The sequence below is a fragment of the Syngnathus floridae genome, chromosome 7, assembly GCF_059516105.1.
Source record: "Syngnathus floridae isolate MCC-2025c chromosome 7, RoL_Sflo_1.0, whole genome shotgun sequence".
Classification (NCBI taxonomy): Eukaryota; Metazoa; Chordata; class Actinopteri; order Syngnathiformes; family Syngnathidae; genus Syngnathus; species Syngnathus floridae.
Window position 1 is genome coordinate 4,717,901 of NC_142419.1, and position 22,850 is coordinate 4,740,750.

The 22,850-nt window shown below is 41.2% G+C and overlaps 1 protein-coding gene across 13 annotated transcripts in view; it reads right to left on the bottom strand.

Moving 5' to 3' along the window:
* The window catches only part of LOC148394833 (RNA-binding protein Musashi homolog 2-like), a 166,989-nt gene that overhangs the window by 76,848 nt on the left and 67,291 nt on the right, over positions 1-22,850 (bottom strand). Inside the window, exon 7 of one of the 13 annotated variants that reach the window (XM_088381745.1) lies at positions 21,151-21,199. The exons of the other annotated variants lie outside the window; for them this stretch is intronic. Within the exon in view, the coding sequence (XP_088237871.1) occupies positions 21,151-21,199 (49 nt within the window). The remainder of the gene's footprint in view (positions 1-21,150; positions 21,200-22,850) is intronic. 13 annotated transcript variants of the gene reach the window in all.

Genomic DNA, 22,850 nt, shown 5'->3' on the forward strand with positions numbered 1-22,850 from the left:
GTGAGCGCCCGGCGCGCTGCGGTTGCGCGATCAGACCAAATTAAGCTCCCTGCGCAGTGAGGTCCACTTAAATTTTGGAAAGTACATCAGGACTTGAAAAATATTTTCTAGATTTCAGCGACGGCTCTGTCACAATAATGCGACCAGCGCGATGCAGTTGCGCAGTCGGCGGTGTGCTGCAGTTGCGCGATCGGACAAAAATGCGCAAATGAAAAAAATGCTTTAAAAAGGCGGGGGTTTTTTTGTCTTGGAACGGATTAATTTTTTTTCCATTATTTGCAATGGGAAAATTAGATTCGGAATTCAACTGATTCACTTCTTGAACCGCCTTCTGGAACGGATTGCGGTTGAAAACCGAGGTTTGACTGTACCCATAAACGGGAAAATGTACAATTGTGCATTTATTTAATGCAAATTTAAACTTGGCACAATCTATGAATAAACATGTACATCTACATAGTGTGTCACTTCCTCCGAGCCATGTGAATGTAAATGCCGTACAGCTTAAAAAGTTAAAGTTCCTGTCATGAACATTCATGACTAGTTTTGGGTACACCACGACAGTGCACTAATTTCTGATATTGAAGTTAATAGCAACTTAATTTTGCAAAGCACCTCACTGGCGCCTTGTAAATGTAAACACTGTTCAGTTTGCAAGTGCATTAACATTAATGACGCACACTGTACAGCTGAACAAATGAAAGTGCAGTAACATTAATAACTCCACATTGTACAGTTTGACACATTCAAGTGCATGAAAATTATTAACATTTTTGTAAACAAGAACAGCGTACTGCTACTTTGACTCTTGCGGCAGGTTGCATAATACCCTAAAAAGAATGGTTGTGACGGCGGGCAGGGCCAGGCTGGCTCGCTACTAATGTTCATCTTTGCCGTTGGCTCCATGTCGTTGCACCACAGCTTCGACAGTCAGTCAAAACATGTCTTTACGTGAAAATTGGGCACTGGACCTCTGCCCTAGAAAACTTTAAGTAAGCTAGCTGATCACAGAGTTCGGGACTGCATGTCAGAGCTTAATTTTTTGAAGGGGCCATGTAATTCAGTTGTGTTAAATATGAATTTAATATATATTTTTATAAAACAATACATTCCATTCTTTTACTAAGCTGTCATTGTGTAGACCTGGTATAATTGTGTTGTAATTTGGAAATAAAAGGAGAAAAAAAACCAAAAGGTTTATTCACTTATTTTAAAATGACATAGCTGTACATTAATAATTAACCTTACCCTGATGTGCCGTGAGTCTAAATTTAACCATGAGGTCGGTGGGTCAGGAAAATGAGCACAGCCGCCTGTGCTCATTTGAGAACCATGCCAAAATGTTTAATACGTTTTCTATTATCAACTTTGGGTTGCACATACTTTAGGTAGACATGAAGAGATCAACGTATCATTGACAAATGAAAAAAAAAAAAAAGAAGTATAGCCCATGCAGGTGAGGCAATAACGGAAAAGTAAGCTCTTAGGCTCCTCCTCCAGCGCACCGCATTACCAATGCTTCAGTCACTACTTCTGACATCAAACAAATCAGCTGTCAGGAACAATTTATCAGTGAGGTCCAACAAAATACCACAAACTGGGTAAAGAGTCAGTGGGTGATGATGAGAATTCACTCAGGTCTTTCTATATAATGTCCCACAGCTGACAGCGTAAGTTGGAGCACAAAACAAAGCACGTATTGAAAGGAAAAGTTGCAGACCTCCAAGACAGGATTGCTCTGACAACACAGATCTTTTTTGGGGCTGTTTTGAATGAGCACAGTGGCCTGCATCCATATGTAAAGGGAATACATTCAGAATCATCTGAACTCTAGCTAGTTTTTTTTTTTTTTTGCCCGTCCACAACTGTGTAGATCTTATTTTTTCTCTCTTTTATTGAGGAAGAGGTAGAAAATGGCTTCATACAAAGGCAGTGGCAAAGATTATTACATTTGAATTCAAACATTGTTTTTGATGAAATTGGTAAAAATACCTCTTATCAAGATTGACACCCTAGTTAAGTGGGGCTATGCAATCCCTAGGAAAAATAAATGTATGAAAGAAGAAAGCAAAAATACAGTCTGCCAAACTATAAAATGCATGAATTTAAAGGCAACTATTGAATGTGACCAAAGATAAAACAGAAAAGAATCATACACGCCTGCTTATGGGCAATTACAGTATTATTGCTAACAGTAAAATGCATCACTCTATGTTACTTTTTGTGACTTGACGGAATTGAGAGGCTAGTTGTAAATTTCAGGTTACAGTTGATTTGTGCAGTGGTGGCAGCACTTTAGAAGGCTGTGTGGATTGAAAGGAGCCTAATAAAAAGGAGAATGTCAAGCTGTTATATTTATTGTAAAGTCATTATTAATGCACTTGAGAACTGACAATCTTTTTTCCTGACATGTTGAACATCGTTTATTGTGTAACTATCACTCCATGTTAACATATGCAAACCAACAACTACTGTACACACATGTAGAAATCAATATTATGCAGTGTATGGATGAAAGGAAAACAAACAATAGGATATCCATGAAATGCCCAACTGTGCTTATGGGCCTAATGCAGGGGTGTCAAACTCATTTCACATTGTGGGCCACATACGGCCTCGGTAGATGTCAAGTGGGCCGGACTGTTAAAATTATACCATAGTCTGCTATAAATCACCAGAATCTCATGTCTTTCCTTTTTTTTTAGTGTAAAGAAGCACAAGAACATTAGGAAAATGTTGAAATTTAATGAACATTCGTTTTCCAAAACCTTTCATAAAACACCTCAGATTTCCTTAGACAAATGTCTAAAATGTCTTCGGCTGTTGTGGTGTCCATCATTGGCACCAACTCAAGAAACTCTTCAGTAACAGTCAATGTCCATCAACTTCACGAATAAATAAGGCCAGTTGTGCCACGTCTGTGATGTCAGTGCTCTCATCAATTGCAACGGGAAATGCAATAAATAACTTGAATCTGTTTCAATTGGCTAAATCTAAATCTGCTGATAGGTCCGAAATCCTCTCTGCTTTAGTATTCTTCGTCAGGCTAATATTAGCAAAAGTTTCTCGGGACATACAAGTTCAGCCGCCTTCATCATGCATCATTTAACAAAGTTACCATCGGAATACGGCTTTGATTCTAATGCTATTTCGCTGGCAATTAGTTAGCTGGCTTTTACCGCTGCTTCACTGACTTGTCGGCTCTGGATGAAAGTTGATTGCTGTTTCCCGCCTGTAATTCATTGATCTTATCTCTTCTCACTTGTTCTTGCAAGCCGTCATATTTTTCGCTGTGAAGAGTCTCGTAGTGGCGTCGAATATTATATTTCTTCAATACCAAAACTTGTTGCAAACACACCAAGCACAAAGGTTTTCCGTGCATTTCTATAAATAAATAGGACGTGGTCCATTTTTCATTGAAAATTCTACACTCCGTATCTACTGTTCTCCGTTTGGATAATGACATTTTGGCTAACGAGGGTGTAGGGGAGGTGTAGAGACCAGGGTAGAAACAACGTCGTAACAAGCAGGAATTGGCGCATTGCTACTTTCTGCTGTGTTGGGTTTGTCTTCTCTGATCAAAACAATGTTGTCTTCTACTCTGATCAAAACAGTGTGCCCCATAGCGGATAATCCATGAATTAAGCATTTTTTCACTTTTAAACTATCCTGCGGGCCTGATCGAATGCGGGCATGATCGAACCTCCTTGTGGGCCGGTTTCGGCCCGCGGGCCATTTGTTTGACACCACTGACCTAATGACTCTATTTTAACACCAAAATATCAAATATTTTTAAACCCTTTTGAATAGAAATGAGAAAAGTACACATTAGTTTCCGTAAATTTTGGACTATAAGCTGTGACTTTTTTCTCAAATTTTGAACCCTGCGGCTTATAGTCCGGTGCGGTTTATATAGGATTTTTCCTGTGATTTTTGTGATGACTTGATCACTTTTATACACTCGTAAAAAGGCTGTGGACCGCTGTTGTGCGGCACCGCTATGCTGGGCGGAGGGATATATGACACTGTCACTGGGGAGAAAAGTGGTGTGTTGATCGCATGTGTATCCGCCAGGCAAATAGTGCCGTATAATTCACACAAAGAAGAGACAGAACGAGATCAAGACGGACATTACTGAAAGGAAGCTTTTATACACAAACCGTCATTATGGGGGGCTTTTATAGGATTTTTTCCCATGATTTTTGTGATGACTTGATCACTTTTATACACTCGTAAAAAGGCTTTGGACCGCTGTTGTGCAGCACCGCTTTGCTGGGCGGAGGGATATATGACACTGTCACTGGGGAGAAAAGTGGTGTGTTGAACGCATGTGTATCTGCCAGGCAAATAGTACCATATAATTCACACAAAGAAGAGACAGGAGACAGAACGAGATCAAGACAGACATGACTGAAAGGAAGCTTTTATGCACAAACCGTCATTATGGGGGACAAAAGAAATGCATATGATGCCGTTTTTGAGTTAAAGGCAGTCGATGTTGATGGCATTGTGTTGCGTCACCCTTTTCTTTATTTCCCGATCACGTTTACTCTGGAGCTATACGTGTCGCTCGCTAGTTTAATGTAATCTAGCGCTGGCTGCATGAATAAAAATAGCATGAACAGACCCTTATCATGGAAAATGCTATAAGAAATGCATAAAAGCGACGACGAAAGAGAGACTGACAAAGTGTGTGGCGAAGGATATCTAACGCTATTCCAATCGGACACTGAGGAGGAAGACTTCGATGGTTTCAGTGCACAGGACGAAGATGAAACGATGAAGCTCTTTTTTTTACTTTTACTGGTATGCTTTTTTAACCAGCCCTTTTAGTGCTGTTCTACCGTGTTGCTGCTGTGTTACCGCTGTGTCTCAGTGACGTTTACCAGTATGTTTTTTTTAATCCAGCCCTATTAGTGCTGTATTACTTCCGAGTTGCTGCGGTATTACTGCCGCATCACAGGCAGTGTTGGGAAAGAAATGTAAAGGTATGTTATTAAAACTGTAAAAAAGCTTTCTGTGTACCGTCTTTCTTTGTTAATAACTCACGTGCACATTTCAGTGTTGCTGCGGTACTACTGCTGCGTCACAGGCAGCGTTTAGAAAGGCATGTTAAATATGTTATAAAAACTTTAAAAAGGCTTTCTGTGTACTGTCTTTCTTTGTAAATAACTCGTGCGCACATGCGCTTTATAGTCCGGTGCGGCTTTATAAGAAAAAAACTAAAATATCCCCGGATTTTAGCTGGTGCGGTTTATAGTCCGGTGCGGTTTATAGTCCGGTGCGGTTTATAGTCCGAACATTATTGTAATTATTTTTATCCATCTTTATACTACAAGTTTGTACTTTGATCAACATCCAACAATTATCACAATACATTAGTAGTGCAGTGGCCAAAAAGTATTGTCCTCAATCATCACTGCACTTTATCATTCGGTAACCGTTTATGCAGTACATACATAGGGGGTATTTTTGAGAGAATCATATGGACAGCATGTTCACTCCACTACAGCAGTCACACATGGACAACTATTTCACTGATCACACTCTTTGTTGTTTGATTTCTTAAAAATAACTGACAAATGTATTTAAGCTGACAACAATACAGTTTGGACTTGAAATAGACATAACATATAAATCCAAAAATCACAGGAGGCTTTTCCTGGATCAACAATTTAGCATTCGGGAGACAGGGAGAGCGTGAGAAGCAGACAAGATGACTGGGAGGTAAACTGAAAGGAGATAGAGAAAGAAAGGTGGCTCGGAGGGAAGATAGACAGAGAGCCTTCTCAAATTAGATGATGGCAATGCTCGTAGACCACTTTAATAGCAATCTGGGTGTGTGACAAATGAGACACTGAAGCGTTGTGGATGGTGTTATCATCTGCTTCATGGATTTATTGCTTTCGATCTCAGCATTCACAGTCTTGAATATCAATTGTGAAGCTGCTGATTGCTAGCACACAAGCTATGAGTGGGGATCTTGCCCAAGACAAACAAATATTTGATTACGCTTGTCATGGCAGATGAAATGCATGCAAGTAATTATTTCAACACTAGAACTGTGCCTTGTGAATATCGAACACCTTATACCCCTCATCACGGGACGACTTGGCATTGGAGGTTAAACATGCCTACAAAACTCGCTTCAGCGAACAACAAAACCAAACGGTAGTAAACCTGTTTTCTGGCAACACAACAAATCTTTTAATTATTTTTGCAGAGCTGTGGGGGCAGCTACCGATCCTTATTGACATACTGTAGTAATTGGTGGTTTGGAGATTAAGAGATGTGTCATCCACAAGTGAAATGTTTTTTGTTCTGTCCATCCATCCATCCATCCATCCATCCATCCATCCATCCATCCATCCATCCATCCATCCATCCATCCATCCATCCATCCATCCATTTTCTGTACCGCTTTGTACCCACAGGGGTCGCGGGTGTGCTGGAGCCTATCCCAGCGGTCATCAGGCAGTAGGCAGGGGACACCCTGAACTGGTTGCCAGCCAATCGCAGGGCACACAGAGACGAACAACCATCCGCATTCGCACTCACACCTAGGGGCAATTTAGAGTGCTCAGTGGGCCTATTAAGCATGTTTTTGGGATGTGGGAGGAAACCGGAGTGCCCAGAGGAAACCCACACGGGCTCAGGGAGAACATGCAAACTCCACACAGGGAGGGCCGGAGGTGGAATCGAACCGACACCCTCTTAACTCTGAGGCGGACGTGCTAACCAGTGCAGTGCACAAAAGTACTGAAGGGAACTTTTTAAATGGGAACTGACCAAAATTCAGTTAAATAATACATTTTGACCATAGTTCAGATACAGAGTTCAATATCCAAAATGTGAATTTTGGAAGGCATAGTTTTCCCAAAAATGTTGGACAAATTTTATGAAATTAAGTTTCCTCAGAATTGGAATTACATTTGGCCATGGTGACATATTGAAGCTTAGTACCAGACTAACCAGAGATGCACTAGTAAATCAGCAAACTACAGTGTTGTTCATGTAAAAATTTGTCTGATGTCCATTTAACCAACTAAAGCCAAGACTCAGTGTGCTATAGCCATCGTTCCAAACATGCCTTGGTTTATATGTAGCATCCTAAGAAGGGCATCATGGTAAAAAGTTATTTTGTAAAATCGTTCTGCACACTCTTCCAATTACAAAACATCTTTAGATGTGGAGGAAGAACCTGTCAACATGCATAATGTAAGTCACTATGACATAACGCCTCATTAATTTCACTCTCCTACTTAGCTGTTGGCACACTGAAAGGGAGAGTCAATAAAGAGGGGAGTTGGCGCTGTTACAGGGGCTGTTCCACTGTGAATAACTTGTTCTTTCTTGATCATACGACACCCACAACACACCTTGAAGGATGGAGTACAACTAAATCAGTGGCATTCCACAGAAGCTCTTATCATAATAAAAGGAGCCTCACATTATTAAAAAAAAAGAAGGTCATTCAAGATAATAACAGACTAATGTTAGGTTCAGACCAAATTCTAAATATTGCATTGTCCTACGCATCTTGCGTGCATTTGTTCGTTTGTGTGGAGGTGGGGGTGTTAGGGTTCTTTGAGCAAAGAAGAGGAGGAGTTCCTCATTCATTTCTTGTACATTTTTTATTTCACCACAGTGTGACAACCCTAACCACTCAGATATAATGAAAGCTCTCTGGGAAAAACAATTCTAATTATCCATCCCAATCCTTGACCCAGCAGTCAGACATATGCGCAAAGAAAAGATGGGCATAAGAATTCAAACACAACTGAAGGAGTGTTCATGACTTTGCCCTTGGGGAAATTTCATAAAGCAAGATGTTGCAGTTGGCAGCTGTAATTAGAAGCACTGGAAAGGAGATGAACCCTGGAGAGTATATAAGGCAGTGCAAGAGTCAATAGCAAGAAGCTTCATTTGCTATGTTCTTGTTTTCCAAGGAGAAGAGTTTAATAGCTGGAGGGGTGACAACTGCAGTAGTGGAGCAGCAAAAAACAACAACAACAACAAAGAAATAAGTCAAAGTCATTGAGCAATACAAAACTAGCCACCAGTGCCTTTTTAAGAAAACATATTAGTTCATTGCTCTACTTTTGTGGTCAAAAGGGAGAAGATAAAATACAACCAGGAATATATAATTTGTAAGCATGGGAACACTGTAAAGTCACTGTCAGCAAACCTATTGCTGTCATTATTATTCCAAGTCTAATTAAAACAAAACTGAACAGAGCCTGGAGATTACCGTAATTTCCGGACTATAAATCGCGTTTTTTTTCATAGTTTGGGTGGGGGGGGGCGACTTATACTCAGGAGCGACTTATATATGTTTTTTTTTCACAAATTTTTACTTGATCATTAAGACATCACTTAAAAGTATAGTTGACCACTTCCCATGTTATTTTTAGTATAGTTGATCACTTAACATGCTTTTATATCTTTATCTTGAACATATTCAAAACATAAAAAATAGAGAAAACATCAAATAAAGCAATTAACACTTTAAAGCACCATATCCAAGTCCACTGTCTGTTTGCTCCTCTTATATGTATTATTAGTATTTATTATTATTTGTTTATTTATCATTTATTCAACACTCTTATTTATTCATTGTTTATGCCTTCTTGGGTTTTTTTTGTGTTGCTTGTATGGATATGTGTACTATCTCACCGAGGGATAGTGGGAACGTAATTTCAATCTCTTTGTGTGTCTTGGTATATGAAAAAAAAAATCGACAATAAAGCAGACTTTGTCTTTGATAAAACAACCAAATAAACAAAACAAAAAACTACATCTGAAAAAAATATATATTTTCAGACGAAACTGGATGAGGGCGCTTTAAATTTCACCGTTGGCCGTGACTCATCAACTGGGTGGGCTTAAGAAAAATGGCACCTAAAAGAAAGTCATACTTTGCAAGTTACAAACTTCAAGTTGTAAAATATGCAGCTGAAAACAGTAATCTAGCAGCAGAAAGAAAGTTTGGAGAACCGTGATGTACCAATGGATTACTATTTCAAGTGACGTCAGTGGCACCGCGCGGCGCGATCAACGTAAGGACGACCGGCATCATTAGCGGTGATCATTTCTAAGTGACACGGAGGACAAAGAGTTTAAAGGAATTAAGGATTTGAAGTGACATAGAAGGTTTGAAAAACTATTATGGCTTTTACGCACGCCCGGTCCTACTCTACTGAGTCGGGGGCCGGCGCTCGACCGAGTGGCTGTCCGCGAACGGTGCATGGGGCTCGGACATGGCCATTACGCACGCCCGGTCCTCTGCCATGGAGCTATCGTCTCTGGAAGTCCACGCCGCCACACGCTTGGAAGTTTGTTTTGTGGAATAAAGAGCCGTTTACCAAACCCACGTCTATCCTTGTACTTTGTTAACGCTACAATATAGTTATATACTAGATCTGTGGAATAAAGACGAGGCTGACGTCAGGGCGCACGCGCGGCGATGTTGACAAAGGATGAGGAATTTGATCGATGGATTTAATGGATTTAAAGTGCACGGATGGTTTGATAATATTATTGCTTATATTATAGTTATTTGAAATATAGTTTATCTATCGTTATATGAGCCTGTGGAATATTTTGAATTGCAAGCGCCCTCAGCCGCGCGCAGCCATTGTTGACAAAGAACGATCGATGGATTTAATGTATTGGAGTGACACCGATGGTTTTATAAACATGTTATTTATGTAATGGTTGTCCTAAATCACTCTATATGTTACGTCAGGCCCGTTCTCAGCTCCTCATTTGTGTTTGTCACGTTAGCATACCTATCGTTTAGCCTGTTGCTATCGTATCAAATAATCGATGGATTTAATGAATTGGAGTGACACCAATGGTTTTATAAACATGTTATTCATGTAATAGTTGTCCTTAATCACTCTATATGTTACATCAGGCCCGTTCTCAGCTCTTTGTTTGTGTTTGTCACGTTAGCATACCTATCGTTTAGCCTGTTGCTATCGTATCAAATGATCGATGGATTTAATGAATTGGAGTGACACCAATGGTTTTATAAACATGTTATTCATGTAATAGTTGTCCTTAATCACTCTATATGTTACATCAGGCCCGTTCTCAGCTCTTTGTTCGTGTTTGTCACGTTAGCATACCTATCGTTTAGCCTGTTGTTGCTCGTTCATGACTGTTTTTGGTGTGGGATTTTGTCGAATGAATTGCCCCCCAAAATGCGACTTATACTCCGGAGCGACTTATATATGTTTTTTTTTTTCACTTTTTGGGGCATGTTATGGCTGGTGCGACTTATACTCCGGAGGGACTTATAGTCCGGAAAATACGGTAAGTATTTCCGCACAAACAAGTACCTTGTTTGCTGAAAGGAATTCAAGAGTGCATGTAGTTCACGTTCATGTAGTACCACATTTATACCACATTTGACTGCAGAAATATGCTAAATCAACTTTTGAGATTTTAGCCATGTTAAAATGTTAATAATTCCTCTCCAAAAACACCCGCCAAAGTAGTGTTTGTCTCCATTCTCCCTTCTCTGAGCATTTCTGTTTGTTCTGCTCTCTAAACACGAGATCCTCTCAATCCAATAAAACCTTAGCCAGTAAAAAAAAAAGTGTATTGGGTTGGAGATTAAATCTTAAAATTAGTGCAAGTACCAAAATCAAACCTGCTGGACAGGACAGAGCTGTGAGTAAATAAAATCACTAGCTTAGTGATGACATAAGAGAGAAACGAATGTTCGATGCGTTGTCAAGCACAATACGACAGACGTAATTTGTTGTATAAAAAACTGATTTGTAAAACACATCAACATGTGCATTGATGAATAGTACTCTGGATCGAGGACATAAGGCTCTACAATACAGTGAACCCTCGATTTCACAGGGGTTACGTTCCGAAAAGGAACCGTGACAGTCAAAATCCACGGTATGTGTATTAATTGGGAATTTAAATAAATATGTGAAGAAATTTCCAACACGTAATGTTTATTCTTGGCCGCCAGAGGGCATGGGTGTATTACAAGTTATTTTGACGAGTGGTTGAAGAGTGTCCACCTTCAGGTGGACTCACTCTACTAACCCGGGGGAAATCATGCATAGCGAAACCAAAGAGAGTCACGGTTGTGTATGAATCTCTTGTTGCATTGTGGTCTAGTACACAATATTAAAACTTTTTAAACCCTCTCCAATACCTTTATGCTACACAAACCTTTCCCATTCCCTTAATAACCATTCCCACACTGTTCTGCGCATGAATTGTAGCTTTACAGAAAATAAAAGAACGAACATGTAATACTGTCAAGTGCCCAAACTCCTACACCAGTTGGTGCAGTTCTCTCGCGCGTGGCCGGCTACCGCCTACTGCGCATGAACTCAGACATGTCCGCAGTGACGCATGCCTCGCGCTATCACTGCTCATTGCCTCTGTTCCGACTCCTTCATGACGGTGCATTTTTCCTTCGTGCTAGTCAGTCGCCTGGCGTTCCAGCTTTTCCTCTTTTCCCATTCCCTAAATAAAGAGTCTGTGTTGCACATGGTTGTCCTGTCTCGTTCGTGACAGGCTGGCTGCTGTGCTTGTCCACAGTGATGCACATTGCTCAGAGGCACGCTCCGCGCTATCAGCGTGTATTTAAACGCCGTCCTCCCGTCACTTATAAACCCGTGACGTGACGAATCTGCAATAGATGAAGCATGAAGTATCTTTATTACGACTGTTTCGTGTGTGGTGTGTGTGGCAGCAGTCATCAGGTTTTGAACGAAGTAATGAACGAAGCGCGGCAGCCACACAAGGACATGCGGCTTGTAGTGAAGCGTGCGTCTTAGTCTTAGTTCTTAATATAGCCACCAAAATAACTCATATTTCACAACAAATTACATAGCTATTGTGCCAAAGGTAATATGTACTCATTGTTTTTGTTGATTGTGGAAAGCGTAAAATAGCATGATACAGACCCTTTAAATTCAAAACCATACAAGTTTGCAGCAAGTTGTAAATTGCCATTTAAAAGACAAACCTACTTAACAGCACAGGTCAACAAGCAGTTGTTGATTCGTGTGATTGTGCTTTATGTCAGTTTGTCGCTAGTTCATCCTACCTCACACTATAGTTTTGCGTTGAAGCAATCATACAATGCAGATAAAAAAACAGCTGCTATAGTTCAGTTTAAATGAGCGCTCATGATGTTACAGGTATAGAAATATTTTGCACTTGCACACTTGTAGTCAAGCAAATGAAGCTGCTGGATGTATACAGATGATACATTAAGCTCCTGTATAACATAAATTAGGGCAAGATATTGATATGACAAAAGATATGATGATAAATGTATTAGCTGAAGCCAGAAAAAGCAGTTATATCTCTACAAACGGCATAATTTCTCCATTTGGAGGTGTATATGGGTCTAGATAGAATTTTTTTTTTTTTTGACTGGGGCAGCGAGAGTTCAGGTGAAATACAAATGTGCCCACCAATGCATAGAAAAATGTCAGACTGAACCAGGGGATTTGTGGAAAAAAAAAAAAAATCCCATCTTCATTTTTCGTAATCCACTGTGTGAAGATCAAAGCTGCAAAATCAGGAATTATGTGTGAAAGTGTCTGTTGAATTTCATTTGACATAGAGTAGTGCAGAGACTATACTAGACTATGACTATGCTTTTATTCCTCCAAAATATAGAATATTTACTATTATTGTAAGCCACCGTAACATTATGCAGTTTCAAGAGTGAGAATGTGCCTCAATACAATACAAAAAAAAACTGTACTTCAATAATGATTCGATTCGATTTTTTTACACATAAAGGTAAAATACAAATCTATGCTTTAACAGCAAACACTTGAATGAATAAATGCAAACAAAATGTACCCAAAATCAAATATTAATTAACTATTCTTTACTCATGTACTCTACTTGAAAGAAAGAGTATAAAACATTACTGGACTCTCTGAGAATAGCCATTTGGCTTTGTGCTTTTTACCAATATTCTTAAGACAGACACTATAATGTCATCCACAGTTTGAGCACTATACAGATATAATATAAATAAGAAATATAGTAAAAACTGCACAGTTGAATATTAATGATTCAATTAAAATATAGGATATTGCACATAAGATAGTAAGAAAAAAATGTTCTTTAAGATACGACAAATGTAGCTTTAGTTTAAAGGGGGTAAAGTGTCTTTTGTTTGAGATGAATGTGGTTTCATACATTCAAAATCTTTGCCACATGTTGTCCCTTTTTCCTGCCTCGAATAAAATCAAATTTGATGCAGTTAAAGTCATACTTCCGCACTGGTCTATGGCGTTTTCTGCTGCCAGCGGAATAATAATATAATAATATACAAATGTACAAAAATACATATATATATATATATATATATATATATATATATATATATATATATATATATATATATATATATATATATAAAATTAAACAACGAGATGGTCCCCAAAACAGGACTGGTTTTGCAGGTGGAGGCCATTTCAAGTTCCGCCCTCTTGATCTTTTATTAACTGTTTTTCCACAAGTGTTGGCTTTAGCTAGAGTCATTATCACGACTGGGAGCATGAGACGATTTCTTAATCCTCCTGAAGTTGCGCAGAATGTCCAACTCAGCTGCTGCAAGAAGATTTGATGTGTCTCCCAGTACAATCTCCAGAGCATGGAGGAGATTCCAGGAGACAGGCAGTTACTCTAGGAGAGCTGGACAGAGCCGTAGACTGTCCTCATTCCATCAGCAGGACCGATATCTGCTATTTTGTGCAAGGAGGAACAGGTTGAGCACTGCCCGAGCCCTACAGAATGACCTCCAGCAGGCTACTGGTGTGAATATCTCTGCCCAAACAGTCAGAAACAGACTTCACGAGGGTGGCCTCAGGGCACGACGTCCTGTAGTGTGCCCTGTGCTCATTGCTCAGCACCATGGAGCTCAATTGGCATTTGCTATAGAACAGCAGAATTAGCAAGTCCGCCACTGGTGCTCTTTGCTTTGAGATGATGAGATGAGAGCAGGTTTACCCTGAGCACCTGTGATAGATGTGAAAGGGTCTGGAGAAGCCAAGGAGAGTGCTATGTTGCCTGCAACATCATTCAGTATGACCAGTTCGGTGGTGGGTCAGTGATGGTCTGGGGAGGCATTTCCATGGAGGGACGAACAGACCTCTACAGGCTAGAGAACGGCACCCATGGTCAGACCCTACGCTGGTGCAGTAGGTCCTTGGTTCCTCCTGATCCACAACAATGCCCCGCCTCATGTGGCAAGAGTATGCAGACAGTATCTGGAGGATGAAGGAATTGACACAATTGAATGGGCCTCACGATCGCCTGATCTTCCCCCGATAGAACACCTCTGGGACATAATGTTTTGGTCCATCAGACGCCGCAAGGTTGCTCCTCAGACTTTACAGGAGCTTGCTGATCCCCTTAGACAGATTTGGGAGGACATCCCACAAGACACCATCCGTCATCTCATTAGGAGCATGCCGTGACGTTGTCAAGCATGCATACAAGCTCGTGGGGGCCACACAAGATATTGAAAATAATTTTGAGTTGCAGAAATTGAATTTAGGCAAAATGGACGAGCCTGCCACATCATTTTTTCACTTTGATTTTTGGGGTGTCTATATACTGAGTCCTCTGTAGGCTGAAAACGTTTATTTCCATCAAAAGATGTGGCATCCTTTTGTTCCTGATAAACTGATTAAACTGTCCATATCAGTATAGATATTCCACTTTTTTTTCACCATTGAAATCTGATGTTTTCAAAGTGTTCCTTTAATTTTTTTGAGCAGTGTGTATATATATATATATATATATATATATATATATATATATATACACACTGCTCAAAAAAATTAAAGGAACACTTTGAAATATATATATATATATATATATATATATATATATATATATATATATATATATATATATATATATTACGGCTGACTAGCTCAATCAGTAAGTGACATGACTTACAAACGGAAGACCCGGGTTCGATTCCCGGCAGGGGCACAATATGAGCAATGAGCGATTACCTTACCAACAGTCAGTGTGGGTCCTTAGGCAAGACCTTTAACGATACCGCCTACCTCAGAGATAATGAGAGTACAAGAAACGAAAGACATGCCGGCTCAGACGTCGCCCGGACAAACAAGGTCTGCGTCAGGTGCTGGGGAACCAGAGCACCCTGATGAAAAATGGGCTACTGGAACAAGACACAAATGGGCGAGATGCGAGAATAAGGATCTGTTGGAATGCTACTACTCCAGCAACCCGAGCGAGAGGGGTTACATGCGGAGAATGCGGGAACAATGGCAACTTCAATACCCACAGTCAACACTATCGGCCAAGCAACTAGTAGCTCAATGTTCCAATATCCATAAACGGCACCTGCTATCACACCTCGAGATTGATGAGATACAACACAAATGCCATAGCGAAGGCCAACCAGAGCACCAGGTCAGAGACGAGTTAAATCCATGTAAAAGTCCAGAGGTTGGGGACGAAACCCCAATAAGCACAATCAAGCTGAACGAGGCAGCAACTGACCTGAAGAACAAGATCACGGTGAGAATGAATGCTCGGGAACCTAGATACACACTGCAGAGGCTAAGTGAAGTACCCTCAGAAAGTCTCCTAGAAGATGTGAATGCAGCATTGACAACAATTCCTACGGCTACCATCACTGAAACCAATGAGCTGATATACACCTCAGCAGCAGTGATCCTAGAAATGCTTGGCTACAAGAAGAATGACCATATGCGACCACAACAGTGCCCACCATGGAAGAGAAGGCTGGAGGCCAAAATCAAGATAGCACGGAGAGAAGTGAGCCAAATGACAGAGGCCCAGAAAGGTGCAATGAAAAAGCAAGTTCCCAAGAAATACAGCCAGATGCCCATACCTGAAGCACTCGAAACTGCCAAACAAAGACTCCAAGCCTTGGCCAGCCGCCTAAAGAGGTACACAAGAGAGAATGAAGCCAGACGAATAAACAGGTTGTTCATAACACAACCAGCGAAAGTGTACGCTCAGTGGCAGGGGAATAATAGCAGAGCAGACCCACCAAGGCTGGAAACTGAACAGTACTGGAAAGATATATGGGAGCGGGAGGCATCACATAAGAAGGATGCACAGTGGCTGGTGGCTCTGAGAAAGGACCACAGCAAGCTCCCTGAACAGAACCCAGTAACCATCACAGTGGCAGACATCCAGAGAAGAGTCTCAGGAATGAAAAACTGGACAGCACCAGGCCCTGACATGATCCACAACTACTGGCTCAAGAAACTTACAACTCTCCATGAGCGCCTGGCAGCACAAATGAACCAGCTGCTAAGGGATGGGACTCACCCTGAATGGCTAACCCAAGGGCGTACGATCCTGATCCAGAAGGATCCATCAAAGGGTACAGTCCCATCCAACTACCGGCCAATCACCTGCCTCTCCACAACATGGAAGCTGATGTCGGGCATAATATCAGATAAGATCAGCAGGCACATGGATCAATACATGAGCACTGCCCAGAAAGGGATTGGTAAAAATACCAAGAGGAGCAAAACATCAACTCCTGGTGGATAGAACAGTCACCCAAGACTGCAGAACTAGACGTACCAACCTGAGCACTGCCTGGATTGATTACAAGAAAGCATATGACTCAATGCCACATACTTGGATCACTGAATGCTTGAGGCTGTACAACATCAATGGGACTCTGAGAACCTTCATCGCCAACTCGATGAAACAGTGGAAAACCACACTTGAAGCCAATGGCAAGCCACTTGCACACGTGACCATCAAATGTGGTATATACCAAGGAGGCGCTCTGTCCCCAATGCTGTTCTGTATAGGACTGAACCCCCTCAGCCAAATAATCAACAAGACGGGCTATGGATACCAACTCAGGAATGGGGCCATCATCAGCCACCTCCTCTACATGGATGACATAAAGCTGTACGCTAAGAACGAGCGGGACATTGACTCCCTGATCCACACTACCAGGATCTACAGCTCTGACATCGGAATGTCATTCGGACTTGAGAAATGTGGCCGCATGGTGACTAAAAGAGGAAAGGTAATCCACACAGAGGGGGTCTCACTCCCAGAAGGAACAATAGCAGACATTGAGGACAGCTACAAATACCTTGGAATTCCACAGGCAAATGGCAACCTTGACGAGGAAACAAGGAAAGCAGCCACAGCCAAATACCTCCATCGAGTAAGGCAAGTCCTAAGAAGTCAGCTCAATGGCAAGAACAAGTCCCTAGCCATTAACAGCTACGCCCTACCAGTAATCAGATACCCTGCAGGAATCATACGGTGGCCAAAGGAAGATATACAGACCACAGATATCAAGACACGGAAGCTCCTAACCATGCATGGAGGGTTCCATCCCAAGTCCAGCACCCTGAGACTGTACACTAGCCGTAAAGAAGGAGGCCGAGGACTAGCGAGCGTGAGAGCCACTATCCAAGATGAAACATCCAAGATCCATAAGTACATCAGGGATAAGGCCCCAACGGATCACGTGCTCAGTGAATGTCTCAGACAATGGGCATCAAAGGAAGATGAGGTGCTGGAGGGACCATCATGGGAGGACAAGCCCCTACATGGGATGTACCACCGAAACATAGCTGAAGTAGCTGATATCCAGAAATCCTACCAACGCCGCGCGTGCACCCTGACGTCCATAAAATAGGACCGGGTGTGCGTAAAAGCCATGACCGAGCCCCATCCACCGTCCCCGGAGAGCCACACGGCCGAGCGCCGGCCCCCGACTTCTATCCACGGAGGTGAAAGAGCTCCGTAGAGTAGGACCGGGTGTGCTTAAAAGCCATAATAGTTTTTCAAACCTTCTGTGTCACTCCAAATCCTTAAATCCTTCAAACTCTTCGTCCTCCGTGTCACTTAGAAACAAAGCCACAAATGATGCCGGTAGTAGTGGGGCCCTTCGTCATCTTTGTCATTCCGTGATCAATCTTTGTCCTTTTTGGAAACAACCACCGTCCCACGCCGCGCCGCGCTGCTGACGTCACTTGAAATTCAAATTACAGTAATCCCTTGCTACATCGCGGTTCGTTTATCACGGTTTCACTTTTTTTGGGGGGGGAACATTTTTGACAAAATTCACATATAAGTCGCTCCTCATTATAAATCGACCCCCCACCCAAACTGTGAAAAAAAACACGACTTATAGTCCGAAAATTACGGTATATATATACATACATACATACATACATAAATACATATATACATATATATATGTGTGTGTAAAACATTATGCATAAAAATATTTTAAGTCAGCTAGTGGCTTCATCTTAACCGTGGCTTTCCTGAGGACAAGCGGTATATAAAATGGATGGATGGAACATTTAATTTAATTTTTATTTTTTTGGAGGATTTATATTTAATCACCAATTTAAAGATCAAAATTGTGGTCCTCAATTGCTCCTTACAAGATTAAGAGCGTGCGATTAAATTATTAATAACATACATTTACGCTGAGCACGGGGGCCCCCCAGGGCTGCGTGCTCAGTCCATTGCTCTTCACCCTGCTGACGCATGACTGCACTGCGACCTACAGCGACAACCGCATAGTGAAGTTTGCTGACGACACGACTCTGGTGGGTCTCATCACGAAGGGCGACGAGACTCGGTACAGGTCGGAAGTTGACCTTCTGACCACGTGGTGCAGGGACAACAACCTCCTGCTGAACGTCGGTAAGACCAAGGAAATCATTGTTGACTTCCGGAAGGGTCACAAAACACACCTGCCGCTGATCATCGACGGTGCTGTGGTGGAGAGGGTGAGCTGCACCAAGTTCCTGGGGGTGCACATCAGTGAGGACCTCTCCTGGTCCGCGAACACCTCGTCACTGGCAAAGAAAGCTCAGCGCCGCCTGTACTTCCTGCGGAAGCTCAGGCGTGCATGTGCTCCTCAGGCAGTCCTGTCTACATTCTACCGTGGCACCATTGAGAGCGTCCTCACCAGTTGCATCGCTGTCTGGGGTGGTAACTGCACTGAACAGAACTTGAAGGCCCTGCAGCGCATAGTGAATACGGCTGGTAAGATTATTGGTGCTTCGCTTCCCTCCCTGAAGGACATTTACACCTCCCATCTCACCCGCAAGGCAACCTCGATTGCCAGAGATGTGAGTCACCCGGCTCACTCTTTGTTTGACCTTCTGCCCTCTGGGAAGAGGTACAGGAGCCTGCGCTCCCGCACCACCAGACTCGCCGACAGCTTCTTTCCCCAGGCTGTTAGGGCCCTGAACTCACTACCCCCTTCTGCGTAGCGTGCGGCACTGTTGCGCTATTTTCGGGAATGTCTGCTGTACGCGCACTTGCTCTTTTTTGTTTTTTTCTTTTTGTGCTCCTCTTAATTATTTATTTATTTATTTATTGTTGTGTTATTTATTCATTATTTATTCAGCACGCTTTTGTTATACTTGTTTACTGTTTGTCTGTTGTGAGCCATGTCTTGTCACCGTGGGATAGGGGGGAACGAAATTTTGGTTTCTTTGTGTGTCTTTGGCATGTGGAGAAATTGACAATAAAGCTGACTTTGACTTTTTTTTTTTTTTTTTTATTTAGCTATGATTATTAAATGATAAATGTGGGACTGAAATGGGTACCTGACGGAGTGCCAAGCTTTAAAGAATACATTAACTTAATAATGCATGTCTCAATTTGAGGCAATCAGAGGCCGTGCTGAAATCATTAATAGCAATTGACACGGTGGTGGTCAAGGTCAAAAGCAGCTGGTTATTACCAAAGCAATATTGTTTATAAGAACCATTTCCACATGAAGTGCCCCCTCCAATACTCCTACATGGTCAGACAAAAAATAATAGGCTGAGAGCACTATCACGCAATGAGCACTCTCACCTTACACGGTATTGAATAAAACAAACAAACAAACAAACAAACAAACAAACAAACAAACATTGAGAGCAGCCTAACAGAGTTTTTATGACTTAGAACTTAAATTATAGAAGAAACAATTAGTGTATTAGGAAGCAAGGTGTAGCTAGCAAGGTAAAACTAACATACGTATGTAAAGTTTGATTTTGCATTTTGCAGAACAATTTACAACTCGATTCATAATGCCCAAATGAATAAAGAAAATGAAATTATGGCGGCGACATTAAAACAAAGCTATATCACTATTGAAGTTATTTTAATGCTGCAAGTCATCATTTATCAATAGTAATACTCCTCAGCTAACAAAGTCTTTGTTCATTAATTAGTTGTTAATGTTAGAGTGTTACATAAACAACGTTGCCAATATGTGAAAAATGAGATGAGATTTTGGATATACTAAGGATTAGGCACTTTTTAAAATTTATTTGAATGTGTTATTAGTGATTTGGCATCTATCACTTTTTAAAACTACTCACAATCTTGTCCTTAGCCCCTCTGTGTCTTTGTTAAGTCCTCTGTTTGGGGGCAGAGGGCTGTTTGCTAAAGCCAAGATAAGATGTTTGGACAGGGAGGACGTGGTGGAGATAACAATCCTCCCACCGAAGTGTCTCCTTATCAGACCACACAGGCCTCCTTCCTTCAATCTAGCTCCTATTCAACTTGGGGCATCTTTTCTCTTCTGCTTTTTCTTTCCCTCCGTTTCCCTTATTTGACCCTCTTCTCACTCTTCATCTCTCTGTCCTTCATCATCCAATCAATAAATGCCGGTGTAATTCCCTATTGACGTATCGTAGGGGTAAAATAGCCAAAGGGGACTCATCAAATTTAGGGAGAATAAAAATATTAGTACTAATGCCGTATGTGGCGTGTTTTGTTGGTGGAATCTATTATCCAGCTGTTGTGCAGTTATGTCTGTTTGTTGTGTGTCAGCCCGCAGTGTGAGTCCCTACGATAAGAGGTCAGATTTAGCATGGATTGTCTGGCAGAGTGAACGCTATACGTAATAAACAACAATGAACCTGACCTTCAGGATTGGAAGTATCTTTGAAGGCGTGTACTTATTATCAAACTTGCAGAGGTGACTGCTGTGTCAATTGTGTCTTTTTCTCCAGCATGTGTAAACGGTTTTGTAATGGACACAATATACTGACAAAAGCTCCCATATTTTGGCCATATATGGTACAACACAGAATGGTGTACATTGGCATAGCAGTAGTTGATAAACATACATACCTCTATGTCGACTAGCTGTTTTGTCAAACATTAGCATGGCATCTTCTACCTAAAGGAAAGTGGGAACAGATAAGATTCTCCTCGATGAATTAAAAAACATTTTAAGCATACCACACTATATATACAGCACATTTCTCCGTGCTATTTTGAAACACTGATACCAATTTTCTCATTGTTTTCAATAAGTGCTAACTGACAAGACGTTTTATAACATCCTGGTTAGTCTAATGTAAAGGACTGATTGATTCTGATTGAACAGCTGGTCTGCTGTTGAACTAATGTATGTCCCTGAGATCCCCCTTTAGAATCGTTTTTCCAAGTTCTTTTTTCTTCCATGTCAGTTTACTGAACGCAAACGTTAGCTAAACCTGGACATGTGGCAAAGTGTTGTTATTTCTTTTCTCCTCTAATAGATATACATTAAGTCTGCCTGCCTGCCTATCTTCTCTCTCTCTCTCTCTCTCTCTCTCTCTCTCTCTCTCTCTCTCTCTCTCTCTCTCTCTCTCTCTCTCTCTCTCTCTCTCTCTCTCTATATCGATCTCTAAATTCTGTCTGTCCGTTCGTTCGTCCGTCCGTCCGTCAGTCTGTCTGTCTGTCATTTACTCATTTTAACTGATTAAACAGAATTTTTAACCCTAGAAGCTCCTAGTTTTTAGGCTGGCACAAGACAATGTTTTCGCAACAAATCATTCTTGTAACTGACTATCAAAACATTCTCCTCAATAAAGCCATGTATCAGTGTTTCCCCTGTTTTTTTGTCCTCATCAACCAAATCAATTAAGAAAGCAAGATCTCAGCTTCTGTTGACTTGACCTGAATTTATTTGAAGTGTTGTCACTCAAGGAGGTGGAAAAAAACATGCCAAATTCTTGTTACTTACCACAGAATATGATCTGCAAACACTGGCAACTAGAATGTATACATTTTATTTAACATTCTAGTATGACTGTGTCATTATGTGGATTTTATATTTGTCAGATATACAATTGGCAGATGAGAGGAAAATAAAGTAGAGCAACAGAACAAGCTCAGGTGCTTATTACAAACAAATCCATTACCCAGCAGACAGCCAAAGACAGCTGGATGTGTGTTATGCAGGTAGGACTAAATATTTAATGAAACGTGTAACTCATCAAGAGATTTATAAGACGTAAAAATTATTCTCTCAGCTCATAAAACATTTGGCCTGTCAATGTGCTCATATGCATGGGAAAAGTAATTGTGGCAGATTGACAGTGGCAAACCTAATAAAAGCCCTGTCACTGCTGGAAAATCTCATTAAGGTCTTGACCAAGATTTACAATGTGAGGGCTGCAACACTTTGGGACTAAAATCGGATGTATGAGACTTTACACAGGAGTAAGGGTGCAAATCTTAATTCCAAACTTTGTTGTTGTTTTTCTTTTGCTTGATGTGAATTAAGTAGAGAAAAAAGTGAATATTCAAATCAAGTTTAATTACACTCGAAATTGTCATTATTTCTTTTATGGGAAACTTTCAACTTTTGAAAAAGACCATCCAATACAGGACATAAAAGCACCAAGTAGTCCAATGTCTCTGCCTGCATAAAGAAAACACAATGCTCCTCTGCGCCAAGACACAAGTGAGCCCTGTATCTCTTTGTGGTGCAGCATACATATCTCGCTGCTATCTCCACTCCCCCATCACTGAACGTAAATCGAGAGAAGGAAAGATGTAGA